At 46.9% G+C, this 19,868-nt stretch overlaps 1 protein-coding gene across 1 annotated transcript in view; it reads left to right on the top strand.

The window, feature by feature from the left end:
• Positions 1–19,868, top strand: part of LOC109884892 (neuron navigator 2) — a 136,951-nt gene that overhangs the window by 39,929 nt on the left and 77,154 nt on the right. The window contains 5 exon segments of the mRNA XM_031808290.1: positions 2,326–2,398; positions 2,821–3,073; positions 5,503–5,636; positions 17,739–19,008; positions 19,179–19,288. Coding sequence (XP_031664150.1) covers positions 2,326–2,398; positions 2,821–3,073; positions 5,503–5,636; positions 17,739–19,008; positions 19,179–19,288 — 1,840 coding nt within the window.

The raw sequence follows: 19,868 nt of genomic DNA, 5'->3' as shown, positions 1-19,868 counted from the left end.
GTGATACAGTGAAATAATCTGTCTGTTAATAATTGTTGGAAATATCACTTGTGTCATGCACAAAGTAGATGTCCTAACCGACTTGCCAAAACTATAGTTTGTTAAAAAGAAAATTGTGGAGTGGTTTGAAAAGCGAGTTTTAATGACTCCAACCTAAGTGTATGTAAACTTCCGACTTCAACTTTATATACTCCATCACGGTTCCCTGTGTTGTCCCCATGACGTCAAAGCTCGGCACAACACCTATTGACTCAGTGGCTTTATTACACTCTAATGAATAACCAGACTGTGTTTACTCAAGGTTGATTAATCATGTACACCGTTGATGAGAGGAGCACTGCCTGATCAGAACAGAGGAGAGAAAGGAGTGGAGAGCCCAGAAGAGAAGACGGGACAAGAGAGGATGAGGGGGAATACGAGAAAAGTAGAAAAGGATAGAAGGACATGAGAGGAGGAGGGGAAGATAGGAGTGGGAAAAGTGGACAAGTGCGAGAGGAGGAGTGGCAGATAGGCGGTTGTGTTTAAAGTAGAGAACTCCTTGTCAAAGCACCTGTGTCTCCCTCGTTCGATTTTCCATTCCAACAGTTGGATGAGTTCTCACTTTCCCCGCACTACACTGGAATACCCAAAGTTGAAATTCTGAATCGATCCCCTGTTTGAATACAGATTAAACATGTTTTCTAAAATGCATGAGTACTGATCTCTCAGCAGGTGTTTTTATTTAGCCAGAAGCATCTTATTTTTACCCCCTCAGTACCAGGGGTATTTGGGTCAGGGGTATATCATAGAAGGGGCCAGGGCAGTATTTTAGTAGTGTGTGTGTGTGTGTGTGTGTGTGTGTGTGTGTGTGTGTGTGTGTGTGTGTGTGCGTGTGTGCGAGCGCATGAGTACCTGTACCTGTATGGTTGCGGGTATATCACAAGGAAGATGGTGACATTTAAGAGGAGGGGTATCTTAGTCAAGCTAGGGTCTGGGCGGTATTTCAGGGTGGCTGGCGGGTAGTTCAGTGAGGCGATGGAGGCATTTGGGTCTGGGATATTTAAAAAGAAAGGGCATTTTAGTGAATGGGGGATATTTTAACGTTGTAGCGAGCAGAGCCTGGGCTAAATTCCTCCTGGTTCTCAGTCTGTGTGCTCCCCGACCCTTCCAGCATGTGTCACCCTATAACAGCTGTTCTGGGGTCAGCGGGTCACAGAGATGACAGAGGGGCCAGACTGCCGTTACAGCTCACTCGCTGATCTGGAGTCTGCTTCCGTTTCGTCATATGACGTCATTGACAGGCCTGATCTAGAATCATAGGGTTAGAAGGAGGATGTTGCTATTAATGTATTGAATAGGTCATGTTATTTTAGTTAGTTTCCTATAAAGTACGATGTTATTTTCCTAAATGGAAACTCTGAACTCTGCTCAGTTGGAACCCAATCCACACTAATAGAAGGTAATTGTGATTGCTTCTATTTCAGTTCAGCTGTTTATGTATTCTAGATCTGCTTATAGCATCGTTTGTGTACAGTTTGCAGGGACAATGTTCGACCTGTTTTCAGAGTGGTTTGTAGTTAAGTGCTTTGGTGGAAAATGTACTACTGAAGTGTATTACTAGGGTGTGTGCTAGCTGTTACCGATGGCGGTGATTCAATATGCCTCGGTATATAGCGTAAGACAGATTCCGTTTTGATGAAGGTTCCCTGGTTGAACAGTCTAAGAGTATAGTCCCAATGGCCACTCCTCAACAGCATGAGCAGTGAAAGTGACAGCTGGCTGTGGCGTAAGAATCAATTGGTATATTGCTTAGTCACTCCCTGTTTGTTCACCTGAACCTCACCGTTGACAACCTTTGTTCTCCCATATTTTTTTTATTGATGATGTCATTCGATTACTCCATTTGATTTGGTTCACCTGGTAATGCCATGTGCAGCCAATGGGCCGTATCGAAATAGGGCCACCTGACCCGAAGCTAATTCTGTCTACCAATCATATCGCCTGGCTGTCGATTGCTGACAGCTCAGCACAGCTGGGTCGGTGTGGTTCCATTGGCTGGTATCTTAGTAACAGGGTCAAAGTAGAACGCTTCGTCGTCTAAGGTACTCCAGGAGTGGTGTACGTCTGGCTTATTTGTATACTGCTTTGACTAGGCTATGTCATTAAACGATCCACTCACCTTTTTCAGGTCGGCACTCTGCGAAGTCAACCCCTGTAAACATGCCACTAAGTAGGCTGCTGATAACTGCTTACGTGCGTTGTGCGATGAGTTGAGTTCAGTCTGAATGTAAACTCAGAAGCACACCCGTTCTAAGTTCTCTGTGTCGCTCTCTTCTTCTCCTCCAGATTGGGAACATTGATGCCTGCCTCAGTTTCCTGGTAGCCAAAGGAGTCAACATACAGGGCCTGTCTGCAGAAGGTAAACACTCACACTCACCAGTCACACACACCTGCTGAGACTACTTTGACTGACTGTAGTGGCTAGAATATTGTGTAGTGAGCTTGTAGCTTACTTTCCTTTCTGTATCTCTCTCTCTCTCTCTCTCTCTCTCTCTCTCTCTCTCTCTCTCTCTCTCGCTCTCCTTCTTCCTTCCTCTTCATCTCTCTCTCTCTCTCTCTCTCTCTCTGTCTCTCTCTCTCTCGCTCTCCTTCTTCCTTCCTCTTCATCTCTCTCTCTCTCTCTCTCTGTCTCTCTCTCTCTCGCTCTCCTTCTTCCTTCCTCTTCATCTCTCTCTCTCCTTCCCTCTCTCTCTCTCTCTCTCTCTCTCTCTCCTTCTTCCTTCATCTCTCTCTCTCTCCCTGTCTGTTTGTTTACCTCTCTCCCCTGCACTCCTTACGCAGAGATCCGCAATGGGAATCTGAAGGCCATTCTGGGCCTCTTCTTCAGCCTGTCTCGCTACAAGCAGCAGCAGGCCCACCGCCAGCACTCCCAGCCCCCCCTTAAGTCCCAGTCCCAGAGCCCTCATCCTCCCCTGAGCCAGCAGACCAGCGCCCCTGCCCAGCTCAGCAGCCAGCCTGCCACCCATACGCATGAGACTCCGGCCCCCACAGCACAAGCAGCCCAGAAAACAGCACAGGTCGAGATGCAGTCCAGGTAAGCCTGTTGGATCACTGGGAGTTGTAGTTCATAATACTTTGAATTGTAGATGTCTTCCCTCTTTCCCTCTTGTTGATGTCGTCAATGTTCAATTCATCGTCTCTGTCTGATTTCCTCTCTCTTTCCAGGTGTCTTAGCTCCAGTTGTCTGCAAATGTAAAATTATCCTTTCTTTCTCTCTCTTGTCTTCCATATCACTCTCCTTCTCTTTCTTTCTCTCTCTCTCTCTCTCCTCTAGGGATGGGTCTCAGAGTAAACTGCTCAGGTTTTCCCTTGGTCAGAAAAAGTCCTCTAGGTCAGCTCTTTTTCTCTCCCTCTTTCTCGCTCGCTCATCTTTGTGGTCATGCATCTTCCTCCTCCACTCCTCCTCCTCCTCATCTTCTATTCTCCCCCCATTTCAAGAGTAGGTAGAAGTTGTCAATAACAACTGATACAGGGTCAGATCTTTGTCAACATGCTATGGTTACTATAGAGGGTGTATTAATATGATCTTAGATCTGTGGTAAGGGCAACTTCTACCTGAAACTGCTATTCTACTCTGTATGAGTTTTGAAGAGAGGGCACTCCATTTTGGAAAGTCTTGTCTGACTCTGGCATCACGCCTCATTTGGCATATCTGCTTAATGGGCTGCGAGGGACCTTTGGATAACCTGTGCGTGTGTGCGTGCGATGTGAGTGTGGGCACGTGTTCCGCGACACACAAGAATGTGAGCGAGCACGTCTCATGAGCCAGCGCGTCTCACTGTGAACATGTCCCTAATAGTTAACCCGAGATGGAGGAGTGGACGTCTTGAATTCGGTCGGACGTTACGATAGCGGATAGGATAGGCCACGACTACCGTCCTACTGCTGCTGTACTGTGTACTGTGAGAGAATGTTTATTCAGTGATTCGGGTTTATACATTCATCTGGGCCCGTATTCATAAAGTGTCATAAAGTAGTAGTACTGACCTAGGAGCAGTTTAGCCTTTTTATATGAGTACCGAAAAGAAGGACCTAATCCTAGATGAACACTCCTACTCTGAGACACTTTATGAATGATGACCATGGACTTTGTTTCACAAGCATGTCACTGTTTTTCTGAACTAAATGACTGCATGCTGCCTAAACCCAACATAGGCATAGGAAGATGCCTGAACAGAGTCCCCGCATCTGTTTTTCGGGGGAAACAGAAGTTAGGTTGAATATAGGAAACAGGAAACATGGTCTTTTTGTCGAGCCAGTGGAGAGCGCATGCTGTCCATCCCTGGTCGTTTTTGCACCTGCTCCGGCAAATTTACCTCAAAAACAAACGCAATAGCCCCGCGCTCTGGTCAGCATGTGTAACTGCAGGTTAATGTTCAGCTGGGCATAAATACATTCAATATCTGGAAATGTGTTTTTCTCTCTCCTTTTCAGATTGTAATGCGTTTCTCCTCCACCACTTTTCCTTTTAATCTGAATTGTTTTATTTTCTTACTTTCTCAACTTGAATGAAAACTGTCTTGGATGTGCAGCCAAGGGGAGCAACATTAGGATCATTTCATGATTACGATTTAATGTGGCCACATCCCGAACGAGAACGGACAGAACACCTTTCGTCAGTGAATTGTAAACGGTGTATATCATGAATAGGCTAGCAGTGAAGCCTGTGACTTAATATCTCCCTCAGAATTAAATTGGGTATAACATTTTGCTGCTCAGTTGGTAGATCACAGTTCTTGCAATGTCAGAATAGCGGGTCTGATTCCCAGGATCCCCCGTACGTAAAATGTCTGCATCGCAAATAAGTCTACTTTAACTCCCCTTTAAATAGAAGTGTCTGCTAAATGGATTAAAAAAACATATATATATTGTTTATACACGAACATTTTCAGTGTGTTCATTTCAGAATGCTCATGTCATCATAGTCTTTATTGTCAGACAGGAACTTAATAATGACTTCTTATAGCCCAGAACCCCAGTTTAATTCATAAGACAGTTCATTCACGAGCTAACAGCAGTCTGAGCTAGACCTATTCTCCCACTAACAAACTCCCATTGCAGTCCTACTTGGTCATGTTAAGGATAAAAAAATATATATATTTTAAATTTAAGGTCACTCAAAGAAGGAAATAAGATGTTTCACACCGGAATTGAACTATCGGTCGAAATCTATTTATCAGACCAACGCCGAACAGCCACAGAATTATGTTTCCTCCTCTAATGCTGAATTAGGAATTAATAGGTCTACGTGAGAGACAGACCCGGCTGGAATAGAGTGTAGAATGCGGACTTCGACTCCTGGCTACGGCTACACAGGAGATTAGCTAATAATATGGGGTTACTGAAAGGTGGAAAAATATTGGACGTTTAATGAATGTATTGCCTAAACTTTGCTGTTTGTGCCATTGAGTGTAAACTCTCTCTCTCTCTCTCTCTCTCTCTCTCTCTCTCTCTCTCTCTCAGACTTCCAGGCCCTAGTGCAAGGGTGTCCACTGCTGGCAGTGACATCACACCTCGCGGGTCGGTTGGCGCCGCCGGCAACCGGCGCAGTCAGGGCTTCACAGACAAGACCAAACCAGCCGTTCACCTGCACAAAGGTACGCCTGTCCTTCGCACACACACTCACACACACACACACACATACACACACACATACACATACACATACACATACACATACACATACACATACACATACACATACACACACTCACCTTTATGACTGTGCATGTGTCTGGAATTCAACCTTGGGCAATATGGCCCACTCAAAGCCTGATCCATGACTCGAAATGCGATCAATGTATGTACACACACACACACACGTCTTGATCGTATTTCGAGTCATGGATCAGGCTCTGAGTGGGCCATATTGCCCGAGGTTGAATTCCAGACACATGCACAGCCATAAAGGACCAAATGTCTAAACCACCTGTCATTAAACGCTGACAGTCTGTCCTGGTCATGGTGTGGATGATGACGTCTGTGAGTATAGCAGCTATCCTAATCAGGCCGTTATAGTGTGGGAGGCCATAGGAGTCACCCTTTCTCAGAATAGACCAAGGCCTATCCACAAAGCGTCTCATGTTACAGTAGGGGTGCTGAGCTAAGATCTGTCCGTATAATATTATTCATGATGATACAAAAGGCTAAACTGATTCCAGATCAGCACTCCTACTCTGAGACGCTCTGTGAATACAGGTCCCTGAGTGCAGACACCCTCACCCACAATGCACTCCATCAGTGCTGAAGCGCTTTACTGCGATGTGAGTGAGTTCTGCCATGAAATAGAGTATTCGTCTTTGTTGCCCATGTTGAGTGCATAAAAGGTTATTCGTTAGATAAACAATGTTATGAGTCAAACTAGATATGATTTATGGTGCCAGATGCTTCACCTATTTACCTGGCTGGCCATATGATTCTTCTATCTTGGCTAAGGGAGCTTTGGGATACAGGATATGAACAGTACAAGCTTCAGTACTGTGTATTACGAGGACAGTCGAAAACACTACGTGTGTTCGTGTGCGCGTGTGTGTGCGTGCCTGCGTTCGTTCGTGCGCGTGCCTGCACGTGACACTGACCTATAGAGAGTGTGTGTGCTGCATGTCTCCTCGCTAAATGCCATTGATATGGGTTACAAGGTGAGGTGACAAGTGTGTGATTTATAGAGGTGTGTGTGTGTGTTAGATCTAGTGTTGCGCTATAAAGTTTACCATGACCTCTAGCTGGTATTTCCGCTATGCACTGTGCTCTGTCTAACCTCAAAGGTGCTTGCCTATAGCAGGACACTGTGAATGACCCATGACTAGGGCTGTGGCGATCATGACATTTCGTCCTCTGGTTAATGTCATGCAAAAGTCTGCCGGTCTCAAAGGTAATTGACCTTTAATGAAATTAAACACGTTTAGCATCTCCAGGCCTCCAAGCTTTATGTCATATGATGTGCCCTGAATCAATTTCCTAAATCAATTACCATTGCTTGGCCTGCATCTTGTTGGTGTGTGTCACGTTTACCCCCTGCTCCCCCTCACCGGGGGCTCAACGCCGCCAGTGGTCTCATCATTACGCACACCTGCCACCATCGTTACGCGCATCTGTGCCTCTGGACAGTCACCTGGACTCTATAACCTTCCTGATTACCTCCCCTATATCTGTCACTCCCCCTGGTTCTTTCCTCAGGCCTTATTGACTCTGTTTCTGTTTCATGTCTTTATTATTATTATTATTTATTACCGTACACGTTAAAGAATAACGCCTCACCAAGGGCTACCAACAGGGATATTTATTTTCATTTTTTACTGGTGACGTCGGGTCCCAGTGCCGCTGCCGAAGCAACTGGGGATGCCTCAGCTGGCTCGACAGATTCTCTAACCTCGGTTGGCTCGGCATGCTTCCCATGCCTCAGCCGGCTTGTCAGGCTCCCGTGCCTCAGCCGGCTCGTCAGGCTCCCGTGCCTCAGCCGGCTCGTCAGGCTCCCGTGCCTCAGCCGGCTCGTCAGGTTCCCGTGCCCCAGCCGGCTTGTCAGGTTCCAGTGCCTCAGCCAGCTCGTCAGGCTCCCGTGCCTCAGCCGGCTCGTCAGGCTCCCGTGCCTCAGCCGGCTCGTCAGGTTCCCGTGCCTCAGCCGGCTCGTCAGGTTCCCGTGCCTCAGCCGGCTCGTCAGGTTCCCGTGCCTCAGCCGGCTCGTCAGGTTCCCGTGCCTCAGCCGGCTCGTCAGGTTCCCGTGCCTCAGCCGGCTCGTCAGGTTCCCGTGCCTCAGCCGGCTCGTCAGGTTCCCGTGCCTCAGCCGGCTTGTCAGGTTCCCGTGCCTCAGCCGGCTTGTCAGGTTCCCGTGCCTCAGCAGAAGCGACCGGCCCGCTCCTGGCCCCCAAATCAATCAAATCAAATCAAACTTGATTTGTCACATGCGCCTAATACAACAAGTGTAGAACTTACTAACAAGCCCTTAACCAACAGTGTAATTCAAGAAGAGTTAAGAAAATATTGACCAAATCAACTAAAGAAAATTTTTTTATTTTATTTTTTAAGTAACACAATAAAATAACAATAACAAGGCTATATACAGGGAGTACCGGTACCAAGTCAGTGTACGGGGGTACAGGTTAGTTGAGGTAGGGGTGAAGTGTCTATGTATAGATAATAAACAGCGAGTAGCAGCAGTGTACAAAACAAATGGAGGGGAGTGTCAATGTAAGTAGTCCGGTGGCCATTTGATTAATTGTTCAGCGGCTTGGGGGTAGAAGCTGTTAAGGAGCCTTTTGGTCCTAGACTTGGCGCTCCGGTACTGCTTGCCGTGTGGTAGCATAGAAAACAGTCTATACGACTTGGGTGACTGGAGTCTCTGACAATTTTATGGGCTTTCCTCTGACGCCTCCTATTATATAGGTCCTGGATGGCAGGAAGCTTGGCCCCAGTGATGTACTGGGTCATATGCACTACACTCTGTAGCGCCTTATGATCAGATGCCAAGCAGTTGCCATACCCAGCGGTGATGCAACCGGTCAGGATCCTCTCGATGGTGCAGATGTAGAACTTTTTGAGGATCTGGGGACCCATGCCAAAAAATGTCGGTCTCCTGATGGGGAAAAGGTTTTATCGTGCCCTCTGCACGACTGTCTTGGTGTGTTTGGACCATGATAGTTTGTTGGGGATGTGGACACCAAGGAACTTGAAACTCTCGACCCGATCCACTACAGCCCCATCGATGTTAATGGGGGCCTGTTTCGGCCCGCCTTTTCCTGTAGTCCACGATCAGCTCCTTTGTCTTGCTCACATTGAGGGAGAGGTTGTTGTCCTGGCACCACATGGCCAGGTCTCTGACCTCCTCCCTATAGGCTGTCTCACCGTTGTCGGTGATCACGCCTACCACTGTTGTGTCGTCAGCAAACTTAATGATGGTGTTGGAGTCGTGTTTGGCCACACAGTCGTGGGTGAACAAGGAGTACAGGAGGGGACTGAGTACACACCCCTGAGGGGGCCCAGTGTTGAGGATCAGCGTGGCAGATGTGTTGTTGCCTACCCTTACCACCTGGGGGTGGCCCGGGACCATTCCTCTGGTCGGCGGCGTCCGGCGGCTGGTGCCCAGCGTCAGGGAGGGGGTACTGTCACGTCGCCAGTTGCCTCATCATTACGCACACCCGCCACCAGCGTTACGTGCACCTGGACTCCATGACCTTCCTGATTACCTCCCCTAAATCTGTCATTCCCCTTGGTTTTTTCCTCAGGCGTTATTGACTCTGTTTCTTGTCTGTACACTTTTCGTGTTTCTTGTTTTGCACTATGTTATATTCATTGTTAAATATTCACTCCCTGTACCCGCTTCCCGATTATCAGCGTACGCGTTAGTGTGTGGTCACACAAATAAAAAATTCAATCAATCGTCACTGTATTCAGATCAACTGACACTCTGTTTACTGTGCTGACTTAATGCGGCTCTATTTTCGGCTGTGTTCAGCCCATGGCGAATCTGTGTTGACTGTGCATTTAGTTAGAGGTTTTATGTCGCTTCTCTGCACTGTTGTCACCACCCAGCTGGTCTCCCGGGGTTGTTTCTAGACTCGCTGTGTTTGTCTTCCACAGTCGCAATCCATTCCCCTGTGTTAGACTGTATGAACGATGGAGGCAGGAGAGATGGAGGGAAACGAGAGAAGGAGAGGGTGATGTGTGTGAGAGAGAGAGAGAGAGAGTGATGTGAAGGGTGCATAGGGACAGACGGCAGGTAGGGAGGGGGGTTTGGAATCATCCACCCCCACCCCCAAAACCCCCTGCCTTCCCTGTTGAGTGTCTGCCAAATCCCCCCCCCCCTCTCCCAACTCACTCCTGCACAACAGTTCCACTCAGACTGCCCTCTGTGGAACGTCTGTCAGAGTTTGGAACCCTGGCTTCTGCGCTCAGCTTCTTTGGTCTCTACTCTACTGGGACAGTGATACAACTCCTGAGGTTTGTCATCTATCTTTTCACTGCTCTCCTCTTAGCCTCACTGGGTGCTGAAACTAGCTTTCTCCCAAATCATACATGACGTCAATGTGCGATTTGTATGACAGTTAGGAATCGACCCAGACTTATAGTACCATTGGTCATGGTCTTTTACCTAGTGACCAGACACAGGGTCTGACTCAGTCATATTTGACATTTTGTGATTAGTTTGTGTTTAAAAAATAAATAATCATACACTGTTTTAATACATCATTTTACTTAGTAAGCTTTACTGTACCAAATTAGCAACAAGTTTACTAGCGGGAACATTCAGTGATTTACTACCTTGAAATAAAATGCTGAAGATGCTAAGGCTCAGTAAAAACGAGCCTGAACTGTTCAGTGTTGCTGACAGGAGAATGTAAAACATGTCCTTGGAACCATCCTGTTTTACACAGTAGAGAGACATGAGCATACAGTTGGTCTTCCTCTTATGCTTTACATTCTCACCTTGAGAGACATAATATGACCTTTGAACTGTCTCTATTCCTTTGTAGCTTTTGTGGGTGTAATGTTTACGGTTCATTTTGTATTATGTATTTCACATTTAGTTTATTATCTATGTAAACATATGTTTCTCATGCCAACAAAGCCCTTTGAATTGAATTGAAAGAGAGTGAGAGAGTGTGTTGTGTGTGTATGTGCTTTCTATGCCGATGTGCGCGTGGGTGCTTACTCTTGTGTGTGCGTGGTGTGTGTGCGTGGTGTGCGTGCGTGGTGTGCATGTGTGGTGTGGGTGCGTGGTGTGCATGTGTGGTGTGTGTGCGTGGTGTGCATGCGTGGTGTGCGTGTGTGGTGTGCGTGGTGTGCATGCATGCACACATGTGAGAGTGTACGGACAGTGCAGACAGTGCTGAATGAATGGCCGGCCGATGAGCCTGTAGCCTCTGTTTGAGTGTGTTCATGTGGAGGAACTTTAAAAGTTTCACTCCAAATCAAGACTGGCTGTCCCACTTGGGGATATGACTAAGCAGTTTAGACAGAAGTCGACTATATTAAATGATATTCAATTGAACGGAGCAATAGAACATATAAGCAACAAAAATACAACAATTCACTTTTAGTTGTCTATTTATTTGTAGTTTTTTTTCTGGCAAGACATCTGTGTACGGCAAAAAATGGTTGCTCTCTGGGCAGTCCTGGAAATACGCCTGAGCTATTTCTATAAGTATCATACAGTACTGTACTGTATGTTGCTAAAAAAAGTATCTTCCTGAATCTGGACACATTCATCATCATATGTTTAGGCTGCGCGTCATTCTAAACTGTATACAGTGTCTATAAGTATGATACTGCTACCACCCCCCGCCCCCCAGGCTCAGTCATGGCTTTCTGTTTAGACTTTATGTCTATCTCTCTATGTTTCTATAGGCAGGGAATGTACAGGTCAGTACTGACTGATGGGTGATCTAAATTACGGTCTTGCGACAGTGAAATCGGTTAAGTGGGCTACGCAGTGTCGGCCGATGCTAGGCCCCTCTAATGCGTTTAAGCTTGTTTTTGCGTGCGCGGTTTCGGGTCTCGGCAGCGTTTTCCTCCTGGGTTTAGTTTGGGACGAGGTTGAGCCGTTACGCGCTGTGGGGAAACCATGGGCCTTTTGAAGTGGCTGTGCTGAACAAACATGTCTCTGACATGCGCACACGCCCGCACACATGCTACACACACACATTGTGGACGTTTGTATTGTACACTTGGTAATGGCACGTATAGACAAAGTGGAACAGACACAGTGGAACACACACACAGGCGCGATGATCCGTGAAAACGGGGGATATCCCAGAAGTCGATGGCTTCATACACAGACAAATAAGGCACAGCCCGCTTGGAGTCTGCCAAAAGGCACCTAAAGGACTCAGACCATGAGAAACAACAATCTCTGGTCTGATGAAACCAAGATTGAACTCTTTGGCCTGAATGCCAAGCGCCGCGTCTGGAGGAAACCTGGCACCATCCCTACGGTGAAGCATGGTGGTGGCAGCATCGCGCTTTGGGGATGTTTTACAGTGGCAGGGACTGGGAGACGAGTCAGAAAATCTACTCCAGAGTACATGTAGGTATGGTTAACGTGACTATGCATGTATGATAAATAGAGAGTAGCGGCAGCGTAAAAGAGGGGTTGGGGGGGGGCACACAATGTAAATAGTCCGGGTTGCCATTTGATTACCTGTTCAGGAGTCTTATGGCTTGGGGGTAAAAACTGTTGAGAAGCCTTTTTTGTCCTAGTGTCACGCCCTGGCCATAGAGAGGCTTTTATTCTCTATTTTGGTTAGGCCAAGGTGTGACTAGGGTGGGCATTCTATGTTCCTTTTTCTAGGTTTTTTGTATTTCTTTGTTTTTGGCCGGGTATGGTTCTCAATCAGGGACAGCTGTCTATCGTTGTCTCTGATTGGGAACCATACTTAGGTAGCTCTTGCCCACATGGGTTTTGTGGGTAGTTGTTTTCTGTATTGTTAGTTTCCTTACAGAACTGTTCGTTTTCCTCTTTGTTGTTTTTTGTTCTAGTGTTCGGATTTTAATCAAATATCATGAACACGTCTCACGCTGCGCCTTGGTCCAGTCATTCACAGGAAGAGGATCGTTACACACGACAGCCTTGGTTTCTCAAATGATTGCCTCGCCTGGTTCACCAACTACTTCTCTGATAGAGTTCAGTGTGTCAAATCGGAGGGTCTGCTGTCCGGACCTCTGGCAGTCTCTATGGGGGTGCCACAGGGTTCAATTCTTGGACCGACTCTCTTCTCTGTATACATCAATGAGGTCGCTCTTGCTGCTGGTGAGTCCCTGATCCACCTCTACGCAGACGACACCATTCTGTATACTTCCGGCCCTTCTTTGGACACTGTGTTAACAACCCTCCAGGCAAGCTTCAATGCCATACAACTCTCCTTCCGTGGCCTCCAATTGCTCTTAAATACAAGTAAAACTAAATGCATGCTCTTCAACCGATCGCTACCTGCACCTACCCGCCTGTCCAACATCACTACTCTGGACGGCTCTGACTTAGAATACGTGGACAACTACAAATACTTAGGTGTCTGGTTAGACTGTAAACTCTCCTTCCAGACCCATATCAAACATCTCCAATCCAAAGTTAAATCTAGAATTGGCTTCCTATTTCGCAACAAAGCATCCTTCACTCATGCTGCCAAACATACCCTTGTAAAACTGACCATCCTACCAATCCTCGACTTTGGCGATGTCATTTACAAAATAGCCTCCAATACCCTACTCAACAAATTGGATGCAGTCTATCACAGTGCAATCCGTTTTATCACCAAAGCCCCATATACTACCCACCATTGCGACCTGTACGCTCTCGTTGGCTGGCCCTCGCTTCATACTCGTCGCCAAACCCACTGGCTCCATGTCATCTACAAGACCCTGCTAGGTAAAGTCCCCCCTTATCTCAGCTCGCTGGTCACCATAGCATCTCCCACCTGTAGCACACGCTCCAGCAGGTATATCTCTCTAGTCACCCCCAAAACCAATTCTTTCTTTGGCCGCCTCTCCTTCCAGTTCTCTGCTGCCAATGACTGGAACGAACTACAAAAATCTCTGAAACTGGAAACACTTATCTCCCTCACTAGCTTTAAGCACCAACTGTCAGAGCAGCTCACAGATTACTGCACCTGTACATAGCCCACCTATAATTTAGCCCAAACAACTACCTCTTTCCCAACTGTATTTAATTTTTATTTATTTATTTATTTTGCTCCTTTGCACCCCATTATTTTTTTATTTCTACTTTGCACATTCTTCCATTGCAAAACTACCATTCCAGTATTTTACTTGCTATATTGTATTTACTTTGCCATCATGGCCTTTTTTGCCTTTACCTCCCTTCTCACCTCATTTGCTCACATTGTATATAGACTTGTTTATACTGCATTATTGACTGTATGTTTGTTTTTACTCCATGTGTAACTCTGTGTCGTTTTATCTGTCGAACTGCTTTGCTTTATCTTGGCCAGGTCGCAATTGTAAATGAGAACTTGTTCTCAACTTGCCTACCTGGTTAAATAAAGGTAAAATAAAAAAAATAAAAATAAAAACACCTAGACTTGGCACTCCGGGAACCGATTGCCATGCAGTAGTAGAGAGAACAGTCTATGACTGGGGTGGCTGGAGTCTTTGGCAATTTTTAGGGCCTTCCTCTGACACCACCTGGTGTAGAGGTCCTGGGTGGCAGGCAGCTTAGCCCCAGTGATGTACTGGGCCGTACGCACTACCCTCTGTAGTGCCTTGCGGTCGGAGGCAGAGAAAATGCCGTACCAGGCAGTGATGCAACCAGTCAGCTCTCGATGATGCAGTTGTAGAACCTTTTGAGGATCTCAGGACCCATGCCAAATCTTTTTCGTTTCCTGAGGGGGAATAGGCTTTGTCGTGCCCTCTTCACGACTTTCTTGGTGTGTTAGGACCATTCTAGTTTGTTGTTGATGTAGACACCAAGGAACTCAACCTGCTCCTACAGCCCCGTAGATGAGAATGGGGGCGTGCTCTGTCCTCCTATTCCTGTAGCCTACAATCATCTCCTTAGTCTTGGTTACGTTGAGGGAGAGGTTGTTATTCTGGCACCACCCGGCCAGGTCTCTGACCTCCTCCCTATAGGCTGTCTTGACTCGAGACTGTAATCGCTGCCAATAGCGCTCCCACAAGTACTGAGTAAAGGGTCTGAACACTTACGTAAATGTGATATTTCAGTTGTTGTTTTTTTAAACACATTTCTAAAAACCAGTTTTTGCTTTGACGTTATTGGGTATTGTGTGTAGATTGATGAGGGGAAAAATCTATTTAATCCATTATAGAATAAGGCTGTAACGTAACAACATGTGGAAAACGTCAAAGGGTCTGAATACTTTCCGAAGGTACTGCAGATGAGATTTTGTTTTAATCCATTGTTTAACAGAGGTATGAACGTGTGTGTGTGTGTGTGTGTGTGAGAGAGAGAGACAGAGTTGGGTTATGGCAGGAAGTTCACTGGTGGTCTGTGGTTAAGTCCTGAGGGCCTCCCTCTGTCTGTCAGACTCAGATTTCAGACTACTAATTGACTGCACTAATTGAGTAGTTAAGATTTAAACACTAAAACCTGGGTCCTGTGTAAACTACGAGAATACACAAGTCATATAGAGGCACAAAGGTGTGTGTGTGTGTGTGTTGGTGGAGTCCTATTTTTGTCCCAAGGTAGTGAACTTTGTCACAGTGATCTCAGTAGCCAGGTCAGGAGGTCTATGATCTCTTACGAGTGGGATGTCAGCAGTCCATGTGTTTGTGATATTGGACCAGACAAAAGTTGACTGTGTGGCAATCTTTAGGTGTGGAAGAGGGAGAAAGAATGCTGGTCAGTGGCTCAGGTGTTAGTGTTTATGTGTATTGATACATCACGTGTGTGTCTAAAACAGGAAACAAGTCAATTGTGTGATATAAGAAGGGGACTGAATTCAATACAACTGTGGGGCAAAGGGGTTCATTGCAATTTCACTTCTGACCCAGGATGCGAAATGTGGATCTCCTTTTCATTCAAACTGGGGCATCTTAGGTGGTCATCTGGTTCTGGGTCATCCCCAGAAATGCTCTGTGTGTTTCTTGTGTCCAGTGTCCAAGCCAACACAATGTCCACTTCTCAACCAAAACCCAAGCTGGTTTCACCCCCTATTCTCCCTCTGGGGCACAGACCGTTCTGTTGGCATGACGTAAGCTTCTCAACGTTCCCCTTTTCTCACATCCCAGCCTCAGTGAGTCTGAATCCCTCTCTATTTCTCATTCTCTCTCTCTCTCTCTCTCTCTCTCTCTCTCTCTCTCTCTCTCCTCTGTAATTACAGCTGGTCCTCTCTCTCTCTCTCATTCAGGCCCTCCTCCAATAGGAAGCCAGCTATTAGCAACCTGACCCACTTTCCGCCGGCTAACCTCTAGCACGGCTAATTGGGCCCTAATCACTTCCTAATGGGTGCATTGTTTCAATGCGGGCTTTCTAAATACTGAACTGGGGGGAAACGAAAGGGCCATGAAAAGCAATTAGGGCATGAAAGGTGTTTAAAAAAACAGGAACAAATGGGATGAAAATGGGATGTGGAGTGTTTAATATTCCTAGTAAATACTTCCTTAACGAGGTTCAAATGTGTGAATATGAAATTAGATTAGTTTATGGAGTTACCAAGTGTTTAGAGTCATGTTAATGCAGTATACTGAAAAAGGGGGTTGCATACTGCACTGTACGAAGAGATGGTACACTCTTACAAAAAAAGGGTTCCAAAAGGGTTCTTCGGCTCTCCCCATAGGAGAACCCTTTTTTGGTTCCGGGGGGGGAAACCTTATTGGTTCTATGTAGAACCCCATGTAAGAGAGCATTCTACTTGGAACTGAAAAGGGTTGTACCTGGATCAAAACGGGTTCTTAAAAAGGGTTCGACCTCCGAGGTTTGAGATAGCACCTTTTTTTCCCTAAGAGTGTATTGAAAAGGAATTGCAACGGATGAAATTTGAGATCATTACTTAATAATAGACCGTGTTTGTGAAGGTATTTGGGTAAGTGCAGCAGGACCTTAGCTTCTGTTTTGCCGTGTCCATGTGCTGTACTGGCTGACTAATGGGTTGGGCATGGGAGTGGCCACAAGGGCAGTTTGGCAGTTTGGCTTTGAATATTCAAAGTAATGCTAGCAGTAAGTTGGTACTTGGAGTCTCTACCGGCACACAACAATAACTACACTGTTCTTGTACTGTACAGTATTAGTCTCTCGAGGAAGAACATCTTAGCTACTCTATAGGTTCTGTATCTATGTTGGTTTTGGATTTGATTGTGACTGTTTTTGGTAAGTCAAACATTATTGATTTAGAGGGGTAACAAACTATATAAACTTTTTAAAAAGTACTTTGTGTTGGTTTTTGTGTGCTCTGTAACAGTAAAAGAGACGTGTCTTTTGTAAAACCTTCATTTAGACAAAATAGTCCAATTGAATGAAAGTGTTTGTGTTTTAGCTAGCTCATTTCCACAGTAGTTCAGAATACAGACTTGGGATAGAGCAAGTCTTTGACTGTGAATTGGAAGATAATGAACCAGAATCAGTCCATATAGGTCCAAACCTCCCAAGGCTGTTAGTAGCTGTGTTCTATCTCAGCTAAAATTCCTAGGTCAAACTTTAAAGGGCTTTCCCTCATTGTTTTTATAAACAGTTTTTGTCCAAGGTTTCTAATAGTTATCCGAGAGTCGTGTGCTCGCTAGCGTTAAGTAATGACACGTTTAGACTGTGTCAACACAGGCTAACTCAAGATTTCCACAGTGCAAGACCTTATATGGACAGTTGGTGTGGGGTCTATGAGGATTGCTCTATCTAACCATCTCTTTTTTCTTGCCTTTCCCCTCTCCTTATCCTCTCTCCCACTCCTGCTTTCTCCCTTCTCTTCATCTTCTTCTTCGTCACTCCTCTCATCTCCTAATCTCCTATTCTCCTCTCCTCTCTTTTATCCGCTTCTCACTTTCTCCTCTCATCTCCTCATCCCCTCTCGCTCCTATTCTCCTCTCCTCTCGTTTATCCGCTTCTCACTTCCTCCTCTCGTCTCCTCATCCCCTCTCGCTCCTATTCTCCTCTCCTCTCGGTTATCCGCTTCTCACTTCCTCCTCTCGTCTCCTCATCCCCTCTCGCTCCTATTCTCCTCTCGGTTAACCACTTCTCACTTCCTCCTCTCATCCCTTTTTTTCATCCCTTCCACCTCTTCATCCTCTCCTCTTCCTCACAGAACCGCCCGAGGACATGACTTCACAGACTCCGGTAATGACTGAACATGCTCCGTCGTCCCCGGTGACCATCAGCACTTCCACCAACAGCGTCTCTACCTCGGCTCCTGTCCCTCCATCCTCCTCTTCCTCGGCCATCCCCCACCCCAACTCCAGCAGCAAGCCCTGGAGGAGTAAGTCTGTGAGCTCCAAGCACACCTCCTCCTCAGCCATGCTCTCTGTCAAGCAGGAGAAGGATACCTCCTCAAAGGCCTCCTCGTCTACCGAGCCCCCCCCTAAAGTCATCCAACAGAAGTCTATGCTGGAGAAGCTCAAGCTGTTTAACAGTAAAGGCGGATCTAAGTCCTCGTCCTCCAGCAATCAGGGAGCTCAGGCGGACAGCGGTGCCCCCGCCCGGCAGCTCGGGGCTGGTGAAGTAGAGAGGGCAGAAGCAGGGTCCAACACCGACTCCCTAGGGGAGGCAGAGGGGAACACCCGGCCCGGTGTCAACGGGACAGGTAACGGGACGACCCACGGTGGTGCTTCAGCCCATGTCCCTACCATCGCCACAACAACCAGCAGCCCCAAGATCGCACTGAGGGGAATCGCTCAGCGCACCTTCAGCAGAGCTATGACTTCTAAAAAGAGCTCAGTGAAAGGACTGGAGAAGGAGAAAGAGAAGGAGAAGGAGAAGGAGAGGGGGAAGGAGAAGGAGAAAGAGAAGGAGAAAGAGAGGGAAAGAGTGAAAGAGGCGGGGAAACACATCACCACCGAGAGGATGGAACTCAGGGGGGAGGAGCCTAAGGAGGAAACGACTACCAGTGTCACAATGGAAACAGAACCCTGCTCCAATAAGAGAACTTCTAAAATCGCCAGTTTCATACCCAAAGGGAGCAAAGTGGCCAAGAAGGAGAGTTCTGTCCCTGCACACAGCGGCATACCAAAGCCAGGGGGTAAAACCTCAGGGGTAGGGGGGAAGGCGCCCTCGGCAGGGGGGAAGGAGGGTGGGGAGCGTCCCCGGAGCATGCGGTTGGGAGGGGGTCTTGTCCTGCAACGCGGACACCTGGACAGAGACCGAGACAGGGACAGCAGGCACTCTAGCTCTACCTCTAGTCTGGCTTCTACAGAGGGCAAGGCCTCACAACAAGGCCACAGCGCCGCCCCGGTGGTGGAAGGTGGTAGTGGTGGCGCTACACAGAGCACAGCCTGCAACACAGTCAGCGTCCAGCTACCTCAGCCCCAGCAGCACCACAGCCACCCCAACACAGCCACCGTAGCACCCTTCATGTACAGGTGAGTAATACATATACTCTGGACTGATAAACTGTCAACTTTAACATTTGTCAATCCTTTGCAAATCCGTAATAGTTTCCAGAGAAAGTCTGAAAGGACCATAAGTCATTAATCACTGATCGTTAGTGGGAATCTGCAAGCCGTTTGCTCTGAATTTCCCCGTCATCTAGGTCACAAACGGACGTGGACGGTATCATGGCGACAGAGGCAGGGTCAGGAGGAAGGGGAGGAGAAAACATCCCCTTTAAAGCCAGCCAGCCATCCATTGAGGACCTTTCAGGTAGGCCATCGACTAGTTCCGTCTGTAGGAGCTGATGGGCGATTGATTATGTGTCTGAACTGTAGAGAAGTTACATGGGCCATTTTTGAGGGGTTATTTTTGATTGGGTGAGATTGTTAGTTGGAGGAGAACAGCACATGAATCCGACTGTGGGTTGATTCTATCTGATGGGAAACATACCTTCCTGGTTCATGCACACTCAATTCAGTTGTGGGTTTTGTTGTGTCCATTAGTGAAGCGCAGGTTGACTCATAGTCCCCTCGGTTATATCCACGGAGCGGGCGAGTTTAGGGTCATGAAAATATTGTGTTGATGACGGGCAGGTGGCGGGCGGGTTGAATAAAGTTAAAACGATACCTTAAAAAAAAATCGATAAAAAAATCATTCATATCTATCGGCTACATTGAGGTTTTTCTTTCATTATTGTAGGCTATCTAGCATTTGTGTCTAAGCCTAAGATTTAGGAGCCTAACTGTGCGCGGGTCAAATAGCCTACACTCCAATTGCCAAATGTTTTTTAGGAACGGGGAGAAAAAGAAAAGTTAACGTGTATCCATGGAGGCACAAAGGACGTCGGAGT

Source organism: Oncorhynchus kisutch, linkage group LG3 (assembly GCF_002021735.2).
Source record: "Oncorhynchus kisutch isolate 150728-3 linkage group LG3, Okis_V2, whole genome shotgun sequence".
NCBI lineage: Eukaryota > Metazoa > Chordata > Actinopteri > Salmoniformes > Salmonidae > Oncorhynchus > Oncorhynchus kisutch.
The sequence above is the reverse complement of the archived record's forward strand: the minus strand, read 5'-3'. Positions and strand labels throughout refer to the sequence as shown.